This window comes from Poecile atricapillus, chromosome 5 (assembly GCF_030490865.1).
Source record: "Poecile atricapillus isolate bPoeAtr1 chromosome 5, bPoeAtr1.hap1, whole genome shotgun sequence".
Taxonomy (NCBI): Eukaryota; Metazoa; Chordata; class Aves; order Passeriformes; family Paridae; genus Poecile; species Poecile atricapillus.
In genome coordinates this window covers 24350679-24374213 of record NC_081253.1, presented here as the reverse complement: position 1 = coordinate 24374213, position 23535 = coordinate 24350679, and the positions used below count along the sequence as shown (strand labels likewise).

Sequence of the window (23535 nt, the reverse complement as noted above, 5' to 3'; positions counted from 1 at the left end):
ACAAGATTGAAATTCTAATAGCTTTTAAATTTCTCTCTGGAATTCTATGACAAACAGCAGAGCCTGAGGTTGGTCTTTACCTTTTCCTTCTTGTGTAACTACACATGCATAAAGGAAGGGCAACACATAATAAGACACAAAATATATGTATGCTGTACAATATATGGAGTAGTAGATATGGAATTCTAGTGGCAGTGCTGACACCTCCATGATCCTACAGGAGAAAACTGAAGGACTTAGAATACAAACATCTTGAAGTAACTAAAATAGTGCTGCTCCACTGGTCTTGAATAACCAGTTTAAACCCTTCATTAGTAAAAATTAGGTCATGTAACTGTGAATTTGTCCTTAGGAAAGGCTGGAGATAGTGCTGTTTTATATAAAAGGTTGGATTTATTTATTTGTATGGCTAGAAATAAAGGCAAGATTTTATCACCCATTCCATTTTCCCCAGAGCCTGCTCAATGAAAACTCAGAGAGGGTAGCATGCAAAAAATCCATGAAAACTTGGAAAATCTTAGAAACCTCCATCATCTAGTTTTCTTTTTGTTTGGAAGATTATTTTCTCCCACCCATACATATACATTTGGTCCCTCAGTAATTAAAAAATCTGGATGCAAAGAGAATATCTTGATACAGAATTATATATTCAAAATGAACTTTATTGATATTCAAACTAAATTCTCTTCTCCACAGCCTAAGTATGTTTCAAAACTTTTCCTAGACCTCATTCTCCAAGAAGAGCTTAGAAGGTGGGAACTGCAGTTACAGTGATATGCAAAAACAAAACAAAGAAATTTGGTTTAAAATTTTAGTTTTTTGACTGTGATTAAGTTTGAAGATAAATTTGGATGTAGGAAGGTCTACTTTACTAAGAAGTAGATGCAATAGTCTCTTCGTTCTTAGAATAATATGCTGCAAAAATGACAAATCAATAAAGGCAACCCTCAAAATAGGGGAAAAACCAGGTGAATGTCTCAGTTACTTCACTCTTCACTTCTTGCTGCCAACTTTATGAAATAAGTTACTTGTCAATAACAATGTATTTACAAATTTGTAATACACATAATTCACTGACCAGTCATGCTAGGTCTAAATACACAGAGAGCAGGGAGGAAATTCTATCTGTCATGCTAGGGAGCATTTAATTGAGATCATGAAACAGTTGGTTGCAGACATTTTGTCATCTTCTGTAATTTTTCTTGTCTATGGAGAAGCTCTGAAAAAATATTGCTCTTTAGAGTAGGAATTCTAGTAAGAAGGATGAGGAGACACATTACAATGTACAGTGTTCATTACTAAATTAAAGAAGGCACTTGCTCTCCTGCTTGCCTGAAGATTATATAAAAACAAACAAAAAAAACCCACCTAAAAACACATCTGCAGAGAAAGGGACAGTGGTAATGCCAAAAGAGGTTAAATATGTGCACAGAATACATTCATATTTAAAAAGACAATGATCAAAGTGATGATCTAATGACTTAACCAGATGCTTCTATTGCATAATTTAAACTTTGAAAGTCAACACCACATTTGCATTACTTTATTTTTTCTTTCTTAAAAAAAGAATAAACACAATCCTAAAACCAAAGCTAGCAACTAAAGAAGCTCTTCGAAGTTCTGTTCATCCAGGCAGCATCACCACTGCCATAACAGAGTAATCCACTTGAGGGCAAGAGCAATTTAATTCAGTAAACATATCCTCCTACCAGTCCTTGATTTTAGCTCTTAATTGACTAGACAATAATGCAACCCCAAAGCAGAATAATCATCAGGTACAACTGTTTGTCTTTCAAATAGACAATCCATCATTATGTTCTGCATTGCAGAGTGGTTTGAGTGCATATTCAGCCACAGGCTGAGTGCCACATTCAAAAAGCATTTCAGAAGAGACAGAAAAAAATATAAGGAACTAGTAAATGGGTAGGCAAAAGTGAGAGTCCACATTTCTGGTCAACTCCAGTGTTTGGCCAGGAAGAAGGTAGCTGGTACATCAGAAAAGGGTCATGCAGAAACATTGACTCCACCAAAACCAAAATGTTTTCATCTCCCCACAGTCTAACAGAACTCATACAGTCGTGTATGCCTGTGAACTCAACTTGTTTTCATGTGTCTTGTCCTGTCATCAGTGTAATTATCCTTATATTTTCCTTGTGGTGTCTTCTATCTTCACAGCTTCAGAATATTTTGAATTGTATCTACCTTCAGTACCAGTTAGAGTTCATCCTAGTGAAAAGTAAATAAACAATAGAGTTTCTCTGAAAGTACAAACAAATTTTTTTTTCACATGATTTTAACATTTTCAGTAGCACTAATTTTTCAATTGGACAAACATTTCTTAAGTAGCATTCAGGGTAGTTAGTAGCTGTGTGTTAGTATCTTAAGTTTACCAATCTTGCCTCTGTCATTTGCATTTAGTACTATGGATAACGAGCAAATACTAAAATAATTTTAAACATTTATTATTTTTAGCAAGTCTTTTGTGAAAGGCTCCACAGTAAGTGCTCTTACCTTATTTCTAGATTTTTTTCTTTTTCCTTTGTTTTCCATTGCTTCTAATTTTTCATTCAAAAGGTCAGCTATACCTTTTGCATCTCTGCTGTCTATATATTCACCAAGAACATTTTTCTTAAAAAGAAACAAAAAAACAGAGCATGGGTAATACGTTACACAATTTTCAGACAAAATTCAAGAGGAAAGCAGGGCAGAATACAATGGCCTGGTAGCTTGATTTATGATTCATGGATATATTTTTGTCTCTGTTTAAACAATGCTAATTTGCATTCTACTGAGAACCACTCTTAGCTGCTAGTTTTCAGAACCACACTCATTTTGTCCTGATCATTAAAGAAACCTGACACAGTTATAATTTGCTCACATTCATTGAGGTAAGCATTTAAGGTAGACAGCTATTACAAAGTATGCCACTTTGTAATTTATATGAAATCTGTCACTGTGGGTGGCTACTTTGAAGAGCTGGAAAGCCTCTACTCTTTACTACAGAAAATCGCATTGAATTTGGTGGGATTGTGTGAAGAAAGATTTCTACAACTTCCCATTAAAAATTCAGTTAAAAAAAGAAAAGTAAGTTAAGCCAATTCTCTATCAGAAATCATTGAATACTTTCTCTTCAACATTAATACATCTAAAAAGGTCACTATAATATTTCTGAAATTTATTAATGTTACAAGAATAAAGGAATTCCCTATAACTAACTAATTACAATTTACACTATTACTCTTTTAGTAGGAAATGTTGATCTGAAAGAGTCCCCCTGATAATTGAAATAGTTTGATAAGGCTTGGTTTTGAGACAACACAACCATATCTTTTTCAAAATCTATCTTAAAATACATGATGTAAGTCAAAATCGGTCTTTCAATATAATAACAACATTTAATTATATTTGGCATTAGCCAATATAAAGTTGTCCATATTTCTTTTAGAGAGAGACCATCTACTTTTGTATATGTGATGGAATTGGTAAAAGTTGAAAAACATTTTGTCACCCAAGACCTTGCAAATTAAACCCTAGTTCTGGTCAAGCCCTCATTTTAATTACTATTAGAATTCTATTAAGTTACTATTTAGTTCTATTAATTTGAAATTTATTATTATTGTATCACTGTCCTACTATTTTAGGTACTGAAACTGATTATTTGGAGATAGGTAAATAATTCCCTTTAATATGTTATAGAAGTATTCTGTTTATTTTTAATGTGAAATGAAATACATTTACTAACAGGATCTGCTCACCAGTAACACTTTACCTTTGTTCCTTGGTAGGGGTAGAACTTAACAGTAGGATAGGCTCTGATATCAGCAGTCTGACAGGTCTGACCATATGCCTGACAGTCTACTTTTCCAGCTTTCACTTTTCCTTTAATGGCCTGAAAAGAAATGTTTATTAGAAACAAACCAAAAGTTTCCATGGGTGGGTATAAGCAAATAAGTGGAATAAGCCAGCAGTACAGCTAAAAATAAAAAAAGTATTGCTCCAATCTTTAAAATATTTCAGAGTAGCTGCTTGCTTGCTTCTCAGACTGTCAGCCTTGTGTCAGGTGTGTCTCTGTGTGTTCAGAGAGCACTTGGACTTGAATTCTGGGCAAAGCACCAAAACACACCACAGGCCCCTCCATCAAAAGTTGAAATCTGTCTCAAAAGAGGGTCTCTGTGTGTCTGTCTGTGGAAGAGACAACACCCACTGTCTAGTGGGACCTAGAAGTGTGTGCATCATTCCATGAGTAGGAGGCTCACGGAAATATTGTGGTTTTTGGATGAATGCTAAGAAATAAAGTGCTGATGAGTAAGATTTTTAACTATTACAATTCTAACAAGACACCAGTGCATTTAAAAACATACCCTTGCAAGCATCTCAAATTCAGGAGCAAAATTTTGACAAGGTCCACACCAAGGAGCATAAAAATCAATGACCCAATGATCTTTCCCATTCAGAACTTTTTCTGTGAAACTCTGAGGGGTGAGGTCTACAGACACCTGTGGTAAATACCTGTGTAAAGGAAGAGTAACAGTCGTGATACATTCAGAACTTTAAACAACATCCAAATTCCATTTAAGAAAAGCTTCTGAAATTAAGAATATGAGTAGTCTGCAAATCCCTATCTCACACTTTGTACTATAGGAGAATAACTTCTTTAACATGGTAAACAAAATAATACAGCCTTCAGGAGATGGGTGGACAGCAAGGAGTATGCTGTTTCTCTAAATTTTAAGTGGTAAGTTAAAAGATGCAGAATCTTGAACATCTAAAATTAAGCAATACGTATACCCAAGTGCTTCCAGATCTTGATTGATACAGCATTTAAATATTTATTTATGTAGCAAGCAGCTACATAAAGCAGCTCATGAACTAAGTTTAATGCAGTAACTTACCCCAATGCCCAGCCTCTGAGTGAATAGGCATCTCTGTGCCATCCATTGTAGCTACTATAAAAACATTAAAGAGACAAAGCCAGTTGCACAGTAGTTTGAATTATTTTGGAAAAAAAACCTTACAAACAACCCACTCTGAAGAATGGTGATAATCAAAGAATGTAAGTGCATATGGTTTAGGATATTTCTACCTTGCTTTCAAATCTGAATAAATGAAAAGTCTCATAAATACAATTAAAGCTTACAAAATTAAGGACTAGAAGACTAAGACAAGAAAGATAACAAATAAAAACTAAGATTCCTGTGTTATTTCAAATTACTGAAATGCAACAGCAAAATAAAATCTCTAGTTTGAAGTAACAAAGCCAATGGTATCTAGTACAGTAATATCCTAACAGCCTATTTTAACAGCTGTGATAAACCTCTTCTACACAACAGAAGAGGTGTGTGTATTTGTCTTGTTTCACATCATGGAATGTTTCCCAAACTGAAGCAATGTACTTACTAATATTGATGAGCCGTGTTTGATTTTTGAGGAAAGAGTCTGATTTCAGGATAGCCCCGAACACTTTCTTGGTGACAGAAAGAATGATACTTTTGACAATCCACACTGCCTACGCTGATTAATCCATTTAACATCTGAAAAAGAAAGAAGAAAACCTACCATCAAATATGTTAAACAATACTACTACAATTTCCGTAATACTTCAGAATTTAAGTCTTAATAACTGAGTTGGGGGAAAAAAATCTCAGCAAAACAGACCAAGATTCTCACAAGGCTTTCCTCTTCCCTGTAAACGGATCTGATACCAGAGCTAGTCCCCTAGGTGCATTCCCATCATGCACACATTTAGTATAAGCTGCAAGCACATGGCTCACAAGGCACCTACCTTACCTCAAAGGCACCCACGGGTGGGGTTTTTGAGTGTAAGGAATGCCCTGTTCCTGTGTGCCCCATGACAGCTCAGTAACTATGGCAGATCCTGGGGCAGTGCAGATGTGCTAGCTGTGTCACAGTGGGCCTTTGTCCTGAACACACTGTACTTGCTGCAAAGACCCAAACTACCCAGCATGGACGGGCAGGGGAGCTTATGATTCATGAATGTGTCCTATAGAGCTACCAACACTCCACAGACATTCCAATGGAATAGCAAATCCTGGCTACAGCTCTTAGTCGAGTTCTACATGTCTCAAAGTCACAGGCTTGTTTCCAAAGCCCTTTTTTCCCCCCGCTTCCAAATTTTCTAGTTCAAGTTCCTGGAAAAATCCCCAGGAATGTTGAAATATTACTTTTGCAAATGAGAGAACACTGTAATGACCTTACACACTTGTAACCAACATGAGAAACTGGACTACAGTATCAGTGTACTGAAGCTTTTAAAAAGCCAAATAAAAACTTTGTATTTGAAAAAATCCTAAACTGTCAGGTAGGAATTGGCTGTTTTGGTGGCATTATTAGACTCTAAATTTTCTCAGCTGCCAATTCTCTTAAGAAAGCAGTTGTGCCATCTCAGCAATTTCCCAGAATAGTAACAAAAGCAGAGAAGTGTTTGAATGTCATTTACCCTGGCCATCTTCTTCCATTCTGGCATTAAAGCCTGACAAGGTCCACACCATGGAGCATAGAAATCCACCATCCAGATCTCCTCTCGTTTTCTTCTCTGAACTAATTCAGCAAATGTCTCTGGTGTTAGGGAGACCACCGATGGATTCCTAAGATCCTAAATAAAGAGAGTTTATAGACACAACGTATTGTTGCACAGTGTATCCCCTATCTAGGGCCATCATGTACAGACTGCACCAAATTCTGAGAATGTTCTGAGAAATTTGCATGCTGCTCTGGTAGGGAAGACTCCACACCACTGAAAGGCTTGGAAGCATCAAAAGACATTCCTTCAACTCAAAAATCATATGCCTAATTTGTTGAGAAAAACTATCAAAAAAGTATACCCAGGCTCCAAAAGGGAGGTTTTCTGCCTTTTCTCAATAAAAGGAGATAAAAACAAGAAATCCAGTTTACCTGGCAGAAACAGGTGGTTTGAAACATAGCCATGCTATTTAAGCTGGAATACAGAAGAATACATATAGTGCACTATGGGCCTCTGAATGCCCACTGAAAGACTAATCTCCACCTGTTTCTGCATGTGTATTCTTGAAGCTGCTTTTTCTGAGCCACCTGGAGAGAACTGTCTCTTCAAAAAGGGAAAAACAGCTTGAGGATATAGCAGTGAACCTGAATGCTGGAGCCAAGTGGGTGCCAGAACACTAACATCAACAGTGACCAATACCAGTAATTTTCAGTTCTGTGAGTAAAGAAAATTCAAAGACAGCTGAGAAAAGTGAGCAGCAGCAATCTAATTGACAAAAATGTGAACCCTCTCCTTTATCAAGGTGTGTATGTGAAGCATTTCCACCTTAAAAGTAGGAAGTGATGTAATATTAATTCCTTTATCCTCTCCATAAGACAGAAATTGTTACTATTATTTTGCAGATTGGAAGGGATCTTTCTTTATTTGCTAATGATCTCAAAGAAATTATGTGACAGAGTAGGGAAATTAATCCATTAGTTGTTAAGTCTCTGACTGACAGTTGCTGGACCACTTTTCTTGCCCAAAGTTTTTTCACCTTTTATTTTCCTTGTCTAATAAAAAAAAATAATAAAAAAATCAGAATCGTCCAACTAAAGGACATATTTGTGTATGAACTGCATCGAACAAGACTGCAACAAACATTATCATTTACATACCTCTATAAACTCCAAGATCTGTTCAGCAGAGTGATGTCCTTCGTATTCATGAACATCAGACTGATTGAACACAACTGTTGTCGGGTAAGCTCGAATATTATGCTGATAAAACAGACAACAACAAATTGATTAAGGCTGTTGGACTTGCCAATAACTGTCACTGGTATTGGTGGCTCAAGCTGCTCATCTGTTCAGTTTGTACAGTACAAGTGCTCAGATTTACACACAGGTGCGAATCTGACACCATAACAAATCAGTACAGACAAGATGCCAATTGTATTCAGAGATGGTGTAGTGTGTTCTCAATTTAAAAACCAGCCAGTAATTCTTTTGCCATGCTCCACAAATACAGGAATTAATCCATGGGCCTCCTAAGCCTTAGCTTTAAAACTATTCCCAGTCCTCAGATGGAATGTTTGTACTGTATGAATAACTATTGTTTACCATTGAATACAGTTGGTTTCCGTCATGTGAATTCCTCAGTGGGTAAACACATCTAAATAAAACTTGAAAAAATGTGTCCTTTTTTGCTCATTTTATCATGTGTTTCCAGATATTAACCCCAGTACCCCAGAACTATTAAATTCTGAGACTTCGTAAGTCTTCCAGTAACACTATGAAATTAGAATAAAATCTGACATGTATTCTACATTAATGCTACAGATATGCAGTATCTGTAGTGGTTATATAGTTTGTTTCTTTGAAAAAAACATTATGATACAAGTGTCTGTTCAACTTAAAGGGCAACTATTGCCCTTAAAGAAAGTAACATTAAAGGATAAGCATTGTCTTCCCATATCCTCCTGCCCCCAATTCAAAGAAAAAAAATATTATTTGAAAGGATTATATTTGTATTTCTTTATTTTTAGTTCCTGCAGCTTACCATGTTGCAGAGGCCTTCATGGACAGTGCAGTCTAGTGTTCCAAATTTAAGCTGACCATAAAGATGTTTAGATGCTTTCCTCAGCTCTGGTAACAAAGCTCGACAAGGAGGACACCACTAGAAGACAAAACACAAGTAAGCACAATTGCTTTTCCCACAGGTATCTCTCAGGAGAATATTTGAGATTAATAATCTGCTTCTTTGACAAGAGTCCACTAAATACAAAACCCAGTCTGGAACTAGAGCTGCCAGGGAATGAGGAATTATAGAACACCCTCTCATGATGCTAAAGGGCACTTTTAAGATACTCCTTATTACCTTGTTATATAGTTAAAGAACACATTTAGAAGAAGGAAAATGTATAGATATTAAAAATTTACCGGTGCAAAGAAATCCACAAGCCATGGTTCCTTATCTTTGTCAGGAAAATTCTGAGGTCCCAGTGTGATGACATGAGAGTTCACACTTTCTTTGGCAAATGCAACAATGTCATATAAGATCTTCTTTCCTTCAAAGAATAATGTAGAAAGTAAATTAAATTTTTACCTATAAGAGGTATAATTAAAAAACTCTTTGAAAGCAATAAGAGTCTTTCAGATCCCCTGTCAAATCTTTAAACACAGCCTGCTTAAATTTAGCAGGGGCTGACTTGATTTTCTTTAGCAGGACAATGTTAAACTGTCCAAACCTACCCAGGCAGGACATACTGTAGCTGATAGTTGATATGTGGCTAAATATTCAACTGGACAGTTACCCAATAGTAGCCAAATAAATGCTTTATCCAAGACAAAATTTTGTGACAGGATTATTGGTCATTTTACCATCTTACTTGTGTTGGAATTAAAAAGTACAATTCTAGATACACTTGACTTGTCAAAGGGATTGACAAGGTAAAAAAACTTCAAGCAAAATAAATTATATTGATAAATCACAGCTATTTATGTGTAACTAAATTCCTGCTCACACAGCTCCAGTGGACAAAGATCCAGTCTCTTCATACCCTTAATATATATATCTATCAGCAGAAACGAGAGTTTGTCTGAGAATAAAAACTTCAGGTTAATCAAATCTGAAGTCACTGCACAATGACTTACCAAGATTTATTCCTGTTCTTAGATTTTAAACTGTTGAAGCCCTTCAACATAGCATATAAAAAAGCCTGATTCTTTTAAGGATAATTTTCCAATAAAGACTGCAGTGAGATGGCTATTGGTAAAATGTTCTATATGCCATCTATTTTCTAAATAGTAAACCAACCATTAAGAAAAAAAATCCCTGTATACACTGTACTCCAATATAATTCTCTTCCACAGTAATCCACACCATTATAAAAATACTGTATGGATGTGATCTCTTCTTGCCTTCTCTGCAGCAATGTATATTACAGGAAGTATATAAGGCTTTTCCTTATATACCAATCATTAGATGCATGGGATCATCTCTCCCCCTTGATAAGCCTAGTCTTTCCTAAGATGGTGAAATACTTCACTTTTCCTGTTTATGAGCTTCTGACTTAATCCTAGCAGGCTGATTCTAATACCTCAGAAGCTGAAAAATGAGAATTTTATCCTGCATAACTGCCACATTCTGGATGAAGCTACACCTCTTCCTGCAAGCTACAGTTTGGCTTCAGGCTCCCTTCTTCAGCATTTTTGAGTTCTTTCAGCAGTGAATAGTGACACAGTTCCAGCCTTTCCTGAAGGGAAACTGCCACGTTGGAAATGAAAGTAAGTGGTGAAAGTCTCAGTATTTTGGACAGAAGTTAACAAAGCACAGAATTAGTTTTAGTGCAGTGATACATGAAACCAAAGCCAGGTTTGCCAAACTGGCTGCACTGTGTAACCAGCATGTTTAGCCTCCCTGAAGAGCATGTCTTACAGCATCCTTTGGTTGTCCTACTCAAAGCAGAAGCTGTCCTGATCAGCTTCAGAGACTTCATTTGTACGTAATCATGTACTGCAAAGACAAAACACACCCCTTGCCATCTGATGAGTGCTTATGCAGGAAAAATAGAAAAAGGAAAACCAAAGGAAATGATAAATAGTTTATGTAAGGCTACATTATGGTCAGAGAAAAGATAGCAAATATTAAAGCTACAAAACTGTTCTTTGGGAAAACAATTGCAGTTTGCCAAAGATTTTGTCATCTCAGAGGGATTAGGTCATGATTTAAACTTGCCAAAGTTTCCCTTACCATGATGAATTTCATAATCTCTAGTTCCTTTTCCTTTGAAGACTGCTAAACAAGGCTGATAAACATACAGTTTGTTGCAGATGGTTGGTGAAGAAAGACAGTCAAACTTCCCAACCTATTGGTTAAAAGACAATGCCATTTTAATTAAAGCAGCCTAATTTATATCAATTAACAGATTTTGAAAGGCAGTAAGAGTTAGGAAATAAAGGTAAAAATATGGAAAACTGATAGCTCTTTTTATAAACAACAGAGATCTTAAGACAAAGTGATGTTCAAGGAAAATTACTGGCACAACTACATTAGGTCACTTGCTAATTTTTAAATTAAAGGCCAAAATGGGGAATAAAAACTTCTCCTGTCAAAATATAACAGCAAGGAAACAAGAAGACACCTAAAATAAATGTGACATTAAAATTCTTCTAGTCAAAGCAACAATTTAAATAAAATACATACTTTATAGAATAATACAATCCACAGCCCTTTAGTACAAAGTTTGAAATTGGTTTCTTTTTAGTAAGAAAATAATCAACATGGTCACAGGATTTTCTGAATAATTAAAATATAATTTCACATACATACACATTTGATATTTGAATGTTAATTTGTAATTTTTAACTGAATGGGTTCTGCAGACTTCCAACAAGAGAGCAGATTTAAAAGATAATCTCTTGCTATTTTTAAATTATTCAAAATGTACATGAAACTTAAGTTGTTTCTTTAAATAAAAAACTTCACTGCAGATCTACCATATGATAGTATATTTCTTTCAGTACCAGAGGTGGCATGTGGTGGTAACAACTAGTAACAATGAAAATCATGACTTGTTCTTGGACTGTAAACAGCATTTAACATGAGAAGAGCGAGCACTCTTACCTGAATATGCTCATCTTTAAGCAAAAACTTAAGTTTCTTAAATTCCTGCAGGTTTGATTTATCACCCTCCCCAAACTGGAAGAAAAGCAGCCACCGGTGATGAGCCAGACGGTCCTTTAAACCACAGGAAAAAACAAACCAACAAAATCACAAAAAATTAATCCCAACTATACCAACATGTAAAATTATTCTGTGTTTCTGTTTAAAGGCAAATGTCCAGTTATTCATCTCCAAAAGACCTCCACTAAATGAATTTTTTCTTGTAGTCCTTCCATTAAACTTCCTTTTACTGCATCATAATCAAGGAAGTGGAAAAGCCTGTGAGCAAGCTGGCTACAAGCTGCACTCTAATATTATTGTCTCCATGTGGATTTCTTGTTGTTTTATGCTGCTATGTGCAACTACGAGTGTGGGAAGAGGTTTCCTTTTGTTTTTCCTCCAAGACATGAGTTACTTTTAAGACTCTTAATTTCAGTTCATACATTAATTATCATGGATTAACAAGTATTTTCTTTTTCTTTTCTAAATTACCAAACGAAACACACTTAAACCAAAATTCTCTAAAATGTAGTTGATTCAAAAAATAACTAAAAAACTGCAGTTGCAGAGTGAGTTGCAATGGTAATTTCTGTGATTTCCTATATTCCTATGAAATCTCCTCCCTTACTTTTGTTATTTTGCTAAACAGATGTAAATGTAGAATAAATTTGTGTACGGATAAAAATAAGTAATATTCAGTTAAATACTAACTTGTTATGTCAGCAGGATTTGAAAAACATGGAAAATAACAATAAAAATATAAAAATATATTATCTAAAGAAATCTTAGCATATTTTAAAAAAAATACCTCTAATGATGCTGCAGAGATGATTTCAAAATCTGGTAGGTGCTGCATTACTTCCTGATAAATTTCTCTGGCATCCAAGGAGTTAAGAAACTAGGATGGAAAGTTAACTATCTTTATTATAAGGAATTACAAACATCAACCTGATTAGTACCCAGTGTCAGGGAATTTATTCTGATTTTTCCCTTCAATCACATGGAGAATGCAGTTAATAATATTTTATTTGATCAACTTCTTTTTTGTATATGTAATTTCACAAATATCACTCTCAGAATACTGCTTTTTAGTTCACTTACCTACAATATTAAACTCAAGAAATTGCATTTTGTCAAGACAGGGACCAGAGAGCGTGAAATTCAAATTTCACACCAAACCCAGCAATCAAGTTTACAAGATTTCCAATCTAATTTTACAGCCTTCCTTAACTGCACTGTAGAGATATTTGGGTTTCCTTAACTTGTAAAATTTTGGATGCAATATGAATCAGTAACTGACATGGTAAGTTGAAAGTTTCAGTGTAGGTAGGTTGCAATTTATTTTCCTCCTTTTAAAAATACAGGTAACAGTAGTGACAATAAAGGAACAAGTCATGCTTCAAACAGAAATGTCTCCCATTAATTAGGGAAGTTAAAACTACCATACCAATGTAGGTTGCAATATTAGAATAGAACTGAGCAGTAAAATTTGTACTGACAGACATCGTAGGAGTACTTTTATCACACATGTCAGGGTAGCATTTCTCAAACTTGCGATACCTGCGGCATATTATTTCTGGAATTAAAAATGAGGGGCACATAAAAGACCACAGAATCATTTGGGGTGGAAAAGACCTTTATGATCATTGAGGCCAAGCTGTAACCAGCTGCCAGGTTCACTGCTCTAAACCATGTCCCTGAGTGCAACGTTACACACATTTTTTAAATACCCCAGGGGATACTGACTCAGCCATGTCCCTCTGAGCAGCTCCAACCTCTCACAACCCTTCTGCTAAAGAAAGTTTTGCTAATATTCAATCTAAACCTCCCTTGCTTGAGACCATTTTCTCATGTTCTATCAGTTTTTACTTGGGAGAAGAGACTCCCAGGCTTGCCCAGGACAGCTGGCAGCAGCGTTAGAAGTGGCTCTTAGGCCAGTCACAGGGCACTTCCCAGCCCTGAACTCCCGGAGCTGCTCAGGGAGGCTCCTGGGCAGGTGGCCAGGCAGAGTTACAGGCTGCTGTTCACGCTCCCAGCAAACTGCAATCACCTCCAGGATCACTGCCTGAGCAGACACAGGGATATAAATTCACAGCAGAGCACACCAGCTTAGAAGAAAAAAACACAAAAAGCATCTCTGTAGTTGTGGATCATCAGTCTGGAAATGATTTATACATTCCTTTAGCATGGTTATTACTTAGTTTATCTAAATAGATAATGAAGAGCAAGTCATACCAAAACACCTCCTTTCTCTTTGTTATTTATGGTGGCTCCAGGTGGAAAGTATGCAGTAGTACTAGATGAGACATCTAAATTATCACAAAGCTCACCCTGGGTGCCACAGTCCATCCAGCCCACATTAACAAGACCTTCCTGTAATTAGGAAAAAACAACACAAAACAAATCCAAAGAAAAGTAATTTTTTAATTTCAGGTACAGAAATGCTTTTAAAAATCCCAACACGGGCAATTATATATAATACTTAGAAAATGAAAAAAAAACAACACTGTAATTTATTACGTAATATTCATTCTTACTTTATAAAATCCTTAAAAAATTAATGTTATTTCAAAATCTATTCAAAATGTTTAATTCTTCTAAAAGTGACATCTTGGTTCTGATAAACTCAGTGAGAGTTTAGTTACAATTTGATGCTTTCACTTCTGTTATTTTGTTTTAAATATAGCAGGTAATGCTTTCAAAGTGAAACACTGCTTACCAACATGCCAGCTAGCTTAAGGCGGGTTTGGTAACTCAAGCAATCTGCAAAACAAAAATTATTTATTTACAAACATAAAACTTCACCATATTAATGCACTAAATTTACTCTTGCTTAGAACTGCCCCAATCCTCCCAAAAACCATGGCCATTTCTAATGGCATGCTTCCTGGCTGTTCATCCAATATTCCTGGAGCTGTCACATTTAATAATCAGCACTCAATGGCTGTCTACTCTAGGTTAAAAAGCACCTATGAATAACATTCTCTTACTTCATTAACAGAGAATTCTCTTTTAAAAAATTTTACTATTTTATTTACTGTAAAGACTGACCTTTAAAATTCGTTTATCGATGTTTAAAAAAAATTAATCCAAGTATCTACATAGAGTCTTGGAATGGTATTTCAACGGAAATATCCATTTTCTGTGATAAAAATAATTCACTACAATAAATACATCATATGCTTTAATTATCCATCCAGATTTTGAATGGTTGCCTTTGGATGCAGACTTTTTTTTAAAAAATAAGATGCATCAACTTCTCCTCAACTGAAACAATGTTGAAAACTGTAACAAAAGGGCTGCAACTTGAAATCAAACTATTTACAAATGTAAATCCAAGACTGCAGCTCTGGCTATTCAGTTCTCAGAACAAAGGTCTCTTCATAAGGCTGAGAAATCTTTATTTGTCAAAGGTGCAGTGCATTTACTTAGCTCGACCAGCTAACCAAGGTAACTTTTTCATATACTGTATCCACTAGTGATCCCATGAATCCAGGGACAAACAGCTACAAAAAACTACTCTGACATGAAACCACTGGTAACAGCCAATTACTGTGTGCAAACCTAACTTAAAAGAAAACATTCCACTAAATTTTAATACTGGTGGTTTAAGTAGCCTTTCTGCTACTCAGCTATCATGAGAAGCTGGCATGTACCTCAGCAGTATCTGTCACTGGAGCTGGAAACTGAAAGGAAGAGCTAGTTCTGCCACTTCCCCTCCTGATGGGTTACACTCCAGTGCTGCTTTAATGACCCACAGGACATTACTAAAGCATAACATAATTTTTCCATTAATGTCCCTTTTGTCAAACTGCTTTTAACAGAAAGCTTAAATGACCCACAGGCCAAATACTGTGGTCACCTAAGATGTTGTTTAGTAGCAAAACACGTTATGTCACTATCAACAGAAGTCCTTTTTTCTGTCACATTATCTGAAAAGTATTTCATATACCTACCCCCACGTTCAGCACAGAAGGTGATCAGCCAACCAACACCAGAAGCAAATGAAGTTTCAATAGCATTTACAAAATTTCCTAAGAGTGAAACAATTTGCATCAGTTTATGACTAGTTAAATGTGACCATGAAACAAGGTTTTAATATTAGCAAATTACATGAACTATTTTTAGTCTCCAAAACAAGACTTAGTAAAAGTTGCCAGATTCAGTCATATGCATAGTTTCTGCCATATTTATATAGTAAAAACAGTTTCAACAGCCCCCCAAGCCATTACCTGCCCATAACTCAGTGACTGTGCTTGTAACATACTGCATTGCAAAGTTCTTTAAGCTCTCTTTTGATCTGTCTCCATAATATTTCACTGGTTGCTACAGAAGATAGAGAGTAAAGTTTATAAAATTAAGGAAAAAAAAAGGCAAATAACTCCATCCCAAAACCTACTGTGTTCTTCTAACAGTATTTAAGCAACTGCAGGACCAACCCCCACTACCAGTCTAACTGTTCTCTCTCTCCCCTATCAAAATCTTAATTTAAATTTTGTAATGTGATTTCTTTCCAACTGCTGCCACATGAGGATAATTAAGTCATAGAAACACCAACTCCCAATGATTGTACTTCTATTTAAATAAAAATTGTTTACATCACTCCCTTTAGCATTCAACCTCTCAAAACTTATCATTGGACCCATCTATTCAGGTGCACTTTGTACACCACCCCAGCACCACGACTTAGCAAGCAGCTATAAAGAGTAACGTACATCATGCAGGTAGCATGGAGGGAAATCTTGTAGAAGGGATTTTCAAGTCTCTTTAGGCATATGGTCATACTCTTTAAGACTAAAAACCACAGACTATGCTTTGTACTTGAAAAGTCCTTTACAACACTGTAAGAGAAACTGTTCAAGGAGACTTGCTGCTTTGCTACAGCAACTCTGCTGACAGCATCTTCCCAATCAGAAGTGATATATTGCACAGAAAAATTATTCAGAAAAAACACTGCAAAAATATATTAGCATTTCTTTGGAATTATATATAAATTATATATGTTAACAAATATGTATTTCTTAAGTTAACTTAGTAAATCAATTGAACTAAGATAAAGTTGTATTTATTAAAGAAAGTAACATACTAAAGAGGAAGATTGCTGTAATAAATCTCTACGAGCAGCCATTAAAGAAATACTTCTCCAAATTTTATTCTAAAAGCACTTGAAGTCTTATCCCTCACCATTCCAGTTTTGAAAATGTACAGACTGGGGTAGCTGTTAATCCCTTTAATTCGACAAAGCATTCTGTTATCTCCACAGTTCACAGCTCCAATGCGTATTACTCCATCCAGCTCCTTAGCAAATTCTCTCCACTAAAAAAAAAGGCAAAAAAGAGGCTATTTTCCTATAAAAATATAATGAAAAATGAGCATGTATTTTATTCCCAGCATTTTGAATTTTTGTCTTTGGTTTCAGCTTCAGTGTAGAAATCCACTTCATTAAGTTTTACGTTATTAAAACCAATGAATTTTCAGAGTTAATTTACTTGGTTTACGTACCGTGGGTGCTAAGTCATGGCAGTGAGAGCATCGAGGAGAATAAAAATTCACAAACCACAGTTCCCCTGAGTTAACAGCAGCATCTAGATGGAGAGAAGAAAATTATAAGTAAATTGTGCACATCTGCAATGTAGTTATATCTAGAATGTACATTTTTGCTATATTGTATTCCCCAAAAGCTGTATTAAGTATTTAATGTCAGGCACAGTAACAGTAACTAAGATGAGATTAAAAATTGTATCTCATACAATCATACTCATAGGCGGGTGCACAAAAGTCATATTTCAGAAGCTATCAGCACCCTGAATTTCAGCATCTCTTCTATTAATTGAGGAAAAAAGTACTGTCTGAAGATTATTCTAGCTGAAATGTGTGACAGTGTAAGTCTGGTTACAAGATACAAGTTCTAAAATATTTTTACCCACTTGAATTTTCCATTTCCTTATATTACTTTATGTATTTAGTGAGTTGCACTACACAATCTCTTTATTAAGAAATCATGTCTAATGTAATTAAAAATCCAAGTTAATATAATTACTAGAAAAGTCAAGGGAAATATAAGTAATTTTGCTTATGAAAGAAAACAACAGCAACAAAATATACATGAAGAGCAGTTATCAGCTTGAATTACTTGGCTTTCAGCCTGTCCAATTTTCTTGTAGTGAGTTTTGCAAACTTTATTTGCCTATATTAAAATATCCTCACAAAAAAGACAATAAGGAATGTGTAGACCCCACAAATAGATTAACCAAAGCAAGACTGTGGTCTCAAAGAGCATAGTGAGGGTTTGCTATTAGAACAGTTTACAAAACTAATTCAGCATGTAGGTCCAATCTTGCACACAGGAAACTGTACTCAATATGCAGATGACAAATCACACAAAATCCAGTATTTTTGCCTCTAGCCTCTCTTTGTTACAAACAACTTAGTTGTAATTTTAAAATAAAAAAATCCTGGACAATATTCTCATTGAAACTGTTATCCTTCCACACCTTGTTCTCCTTTGCTGTGTTTTTAGTATCTGGTATCACCTTCTGCTTTTGAACTACACACAACTGATTGGATTTCACAGAAAAAAAATATATTATAAAAGTTTTATCAAGAGCATTTTTATACAAAAGAAACAACAACAATAAATTAGGAGTAACAAAATTTTAATTCAAATAATTTCCTTTTACAGATCTCACAAATTAAAACTTAATGTAAGCTGTTTATGGATATTGTTCGATTTGCTAACCAGTATTTAACGGGAATCATTAAGAAGTACTTTTTTTTTTGTTTTCTCATGTGAAGACGATTTTCCAACTAGTGTTTGCAAAGATAGATAAGAAAAGCCTACTGAGACACAGCTCAATATGTAAAAATTGTACTTTGGGTTGTCATGTTGTCAAGCAGCCATTTATTAAAAAAACTTACCAAATTCTCCTCTATCCAATGTTATAATTTCAGGATCATCGTCATAAATACCTATTAAAAAAAACCCAACAATTGCTTTTTATTTTTCCACCTTTAAAGCAAAGAAAAACCTATCACCTTATGCACAAGAGAAGACAGAAGATTTAAGTTGAAATACTAAGGTGGCAAAGAGGTTTTACAAAAATGCTATCCTTGTCTATTAGCACTGGACCCTGAGTCTAACCTCTTGTTAGCTCACTCATTCTCAAGCTACAAAAGCCACTATCAGAATGTTATTTTGCTAATTTAATAACCAACCATGGAGCGAGAAGAGAATTAGAACTACTGCTGTTATGGCAAGAGCATTAGAAATAACATCATCCAGCTGTCAGATTAAAATTCAAGAAGCCTCAACTCTCACTGAGAGCTTTATATAATGTCCAGAAGCTTCCTCAGAAGCTTCCAGAAAAGAAAGCTTTTTTCCAGAAGCTTTCTCAGCCTCTGGTTACCTAAACATTTAGATAACAAAACTGTTTCCAGCCACAAGCTTTTCCACTGGTAAAATGTGTGTGTGAATCCAGTGGAATGAAGTGGGTAGAACAAAGGTAAGGAAGACAAAGCTAACCAGTCCTACCTAGAGCATCACTACAAAACACTTCAATACTTCAACTACACAAGAAAGGCAGTGCAGAGTATCAAAAATACTATTAAAGAGCATTATATTATGCTACTATGGTTGCAGATCTTTTACAGTACCTAACATGGTGAGATGTCATTTCACCTGAAGTACACAAGGATCAAATGCAAATAAATAATGAGAGAAATTAATTTCTACAGGAGACAAGGTACTTTTTATATTACTTTCACTTATATCTCATGTAATATAATACATATGCACACCCATACATATAAATATATAAAGCTGTACTTATATATGCACACAGACATATAAAATATAAAAATTGATGCTCCCTAAATAACTGATTAATAGACAATTAATCAATCAAGCAGTGAAACTTCAGTGAGATAAAATTTCTTAAATCTGTTTATCTGAAGAAGTTTTGGGCTAATTTTCATATTTTCCTGCGATAGTTGCATCACTGGTTTATTCAATTCCAATCTGCACAGACATTGATTTCTTAGAGACTGGGACAAACAACATCAGAAAAAAATTGTTGCCAAGGTGGAGGTTCTAGCTTTTTCATCCCAATCAAACTATGTTCCTCAGTTCCCTGTTTTAGTTTACTTCTATTACAGCAGCTCTGAGAATCATCTATTGAGCATCAAATAGGCTTGACAGTGCAAAAATTTCCTCTCGAAATCCCCCTGAAGAATACTAAACAAAGAAGGTCTTCCTGCATTAAAGAGTTAAAAAGAATCCTGATGAAATATTAACACTGACATTTAGGTGAAAAAAAAGCCTTGCACTTTAAAAAAAATAAACAAGAAGTTAGATGACCTATAAAAAGGCAAGCAGCAGGAACAAAAGGCTAGGTAAATAGATTGCATCTTTGGGTAGCCATTAACAGGGTAAATCAAATATTGGGCCAGCAAAACTACAGAGCAGACAAATCTGGAGAGGACATATAAGAAACACGTGAAAAGCTCTGAAATAGATCTGAATATTGCATCTCCTTGTAGCTGTTTGAAGTAAATCGCAAGCATACATCATAACTTACCAAAATCATAACGATAGAAGTGCCAGCTTTCGTAACGACCTCCTTGCTGCTGATCTTCAAGACCCTTCTCTCCATATTTATCATATTTCTTCCTTAGGTCTTCATCTTTAAGTACTTCATATGCTCTATTTATTTTCAAAAAATTTTCATGTGCATTTGGATCATTCTATGTAAGGGAAACCATAGTTAGTAATTAGTTAATAAACATATTGTGCCTATAATGCGAGAAAATTATCTTCAGAAATATTTTTATATTCCTGCTAAGGATACAAGTTGTAATGGAAGCAGACATTGCACGGTCATCTCAAACCAACTACAGTCAAGTTTTTCTTTCCCAAAGCCAGATGTGTCCTCTTATTTCTTCCACCCTCACTAAAGTACCAACTTAAATGCAAAGCGAACTGGTAGGATGCTGTAACATTCTCCAGTGAACCCTCTTTTTTCAACTCTCTTTTCAGTGGAATAAAAAAAAAAAAAACATACTCAAGAAGGAATTACACTATTTCCTTCATAATCCTTTCCACTCCCCAAGAATCCCTACTTGACCAGTTCAAAATCCCTGCTATAGAGACAGATTCATCCCTTCTGGTCTTAACAGTCTAGACAGATGCCTTCTCCTTTTATTTAAGAAGCATTTTTGTTCCAGATAACTTGGGAATGAGAATGGTGAAAAAATCTGCAGACGTATTTTGAACCCAAGTTGGGGATCTGCACAGGTGCAGTGTAACAGTGGTGTGTGAAATGTGCCACACTGTCCTGCTCTTTAAACTTCTGCTTACACATTTCATTCAAAAAACACTTTTTCTTAAGTTGTTTTTTTTTTTTTTTTTTAGCTAGATACACAGGAAATCAATTACCATTATGGAATTTGTCTAATGGGTTCATCTTCTATATGTAAACAGTAAGGCTGAAAATAAGCTATTGAAAAACCTTCCGTAGTACATGCATGCTTGGAAATGACAGAATCTGCCCACAAATGCCATTATTTTGGAAGTCTCAACAGAGAAAACAAAACTTTCATTTAATAGCTACAAGTTGGCATTCCTAGCTTTGCTGACATTTGGCTTTCTCTCTGAGCTCTGTCAGAGGCTCATGTGAAAAAACTGCTGCTCTTTGGGGCTCCATGCAGTTGTACGTACAGAGATCTAAACCCTTTTATTTCCTGTGAATTTCTGCTTATTTCAAGTAATCTCAAGGAAAAACTGATGTTTAAAAGTGATTTCTTTGTATTTCAGAAATTTGGTAGCACTGACTGAGCCATTCCAATCTTCTCTCTCCAGTAAGTCCAGAGCTCTTTGTAACCTCCACCATTACACCGTGGCAGTGCCAAGATGTCTATTTTGTCCTATTTGATACTTGGAGACTGATGTCTCAGGAGGGGCTGCTCTTATTTGATGTTTAGAGGAGACCACAGGGTAGGGAAACAGCAAGTCCCCCTAAACTGAATGGAAAGGGGATAACTCAACAGCTTACCAACAAGGTAATGTGGTACACAACTAAGTTCTCCTCTAGATACAACAATAAAAGTGAGAATTAAAGAATCCTGAATCTTTTTACTACAGCAATTAAATCAGCCTAAATTCAACAAAACCATGTATGACCACTGTATCGCTGTTTGTAAATTTTTTCTGCAGAAAATCTGAGTTGAACTATATTATCAGCTGATTATTTCACAATAACAGAGACACATTTTTTATAAATTAATATTGCTTTTTGTTTAAAGACTATTCCATTAAGTCAACAACTTCGACTTGTTAAAAAGGTAACTTACCTGATTTTTATCAGGGTGCAACTTTAATGCCAGCTTTTTGAATGCTTGTCGTATTTCTCTACTACTTGCTTCTTTGGATACTCCAAGCAAACTATAGTAGTCCTGATCAGTGCACACAAGAACTATTACACATACTAAAACGAGCAATAAAGACCTTTTGAAACACCTAACATAATCTCCTTTGGATGCTAAAAACTCCATTATGAAGCTTTTGGAAACTTCACAGGTTCTGATTCAAACAGACTTTGGGAAGAGTCTCCAGTTAATGTGCCAACATTCGGAGACACAGCTGTATTTATGGCACAGCTCTTCAAAATGCCTGTTGTTCTACTTCATGTCACGAGTCTTGCTAAAGAGACACCCTGTAAAATGACAGAGGAAAAAACAATTAAATACTACTTAATAAACACACGTTAGTACGCACCCCACCGCCACCTTGTGAGGCCTGCACGTGAACATTTAAGTTTCTAGGTGGTTAATTACCTTCTTTCCGAAGACCACATAAGTGGTAGACCATCTCTTAATTGTCACCTTAACCGAGGTAATCATGCACAACTTCACTGAGTGACGCTAAAAGCCACACACCTATATCGCACGGAGAAAGGCGGGTGTAGGAGGGCTCATACGTACCTTCAGTAGCGCCGGGGTTAATTCCGCGGTGGCTGGGAGCCGGCTGCCAAGGAGGCGGCGGACACCCCTCGCAGACAAAGCCGGGCAGACGAGCCCCACGCAGGTAGGAGCCCGGGGGCCGGGGCCGGGCTGCGGCGGGAGGGCTTGCTGAGGCCCGGGGCGGGGCGGTGTTCTGCCCTGCCCTGCCCTGCCCTGCTGTGCCCGCAGCGCGGAGCGGGGCCGGCCCCGGGCAGCGGCGCTGAGGGGCTGCGGAGCCGGCGGTGCAGCGGGCCGGGCGCGGGGCAGGCCGGGACAGCAGCGCCTTTCCCCCGGCGCCGGCGGAAGGGCGGCGGGATCCGGGATCCGGCTCTGGGCCGGAGGCGGGCGGGGCGGCTCCGGGACTGACGTGGCCGCCGCGCCCGCCTCGGGCGGGGTCTCGGCTCCGCCCGGCCGCTCCCCGCCGGGGCACGCCGCTCCGCCCCGGCCCGGTCCCACTCAGCCCGACCCGCCCCCGGCCCGCCCCTGGCTCGGCCGGGCCCGCCCCCGGCTGCCACCGCCCGCTGCGGGCCCCGCGGAGTCCCGGTGGGTCGGGATGGGAGAGGTGCCGGCGGTGGAGCCGAGGAGGAGAAGCCGGCACAGCTCATGTCCAGCCGCGCCCTGAGCGCCGACCCCGGCCCAGGCCGCTCCAGGGAGTTGAAGGGCGCGGTGGGGTGTTTCGGAGGACTTTTAAAAGTTCACGTAGGGCTAAGAACTAATAAACACTTAATAACCACTTTTACTGTTTGTGGAGACAAAACGCTCGTTGTTTTATGAGCAGGGCCTAAAAAGCTAGTTATCAAACACATGTACATTGCAAGAAGTCTTTGCAAGTATTTTCTGTTTCCAGGATAATTCGGGATTATATTGCAATGCCTATAATCGAGTTTTCTTACAGTTTGCCCCCCTGTGCACTT

The 23535-nt window shown here is 36.8% G+C and overlaps 1 protein-coding gene across 1 annotated transcript; it reads right to left on the bottom strand.

The window, feature by feature from the left end:
• Positions 1-1528: 1528 nt before the first annotated feature.
• Positions 1529-22979, bottom strand: DNAJC10 (DnaJ heat shock protein family (Hsp40) member C10). The gene is made up of 23 exons (XM_058839601.1): positions 22604-22979; positions 21974-22335; positions 20203-20368; positions 18545-18595; positions 17129-17211; positions 16811-16942; positions 15859-15952; positions 15583-15660; positions 14346-14389; positions 13862-13999; positions 12435-12524; positions 11588-11701; positions 10715-10829; positions 8902-9029; positions 8522-8638; positions 7639-7740; positions 6458-6613; positions 5398-5531; positions 4893-4946; positions 4362-4509; positions 3770-3889; positions 2512-2628; positions 1529-2226 (listed from the first exon to the last, which is right to left on the bottom strand). The coding sequence occupies exons 2-23, from the start codon at positions 22172-22174 to the stop codon at positions 2215-2217; spliced, it is 2394 nt and encodes a 797-aa protein (XP_058695584.1). The 5' UTR covers positions 22175-22335; positions 22604-22979; the 3' UTR covers positions 1529-2214.
• Positions 22980-23535: the final 556 nt, after the last annotated feature.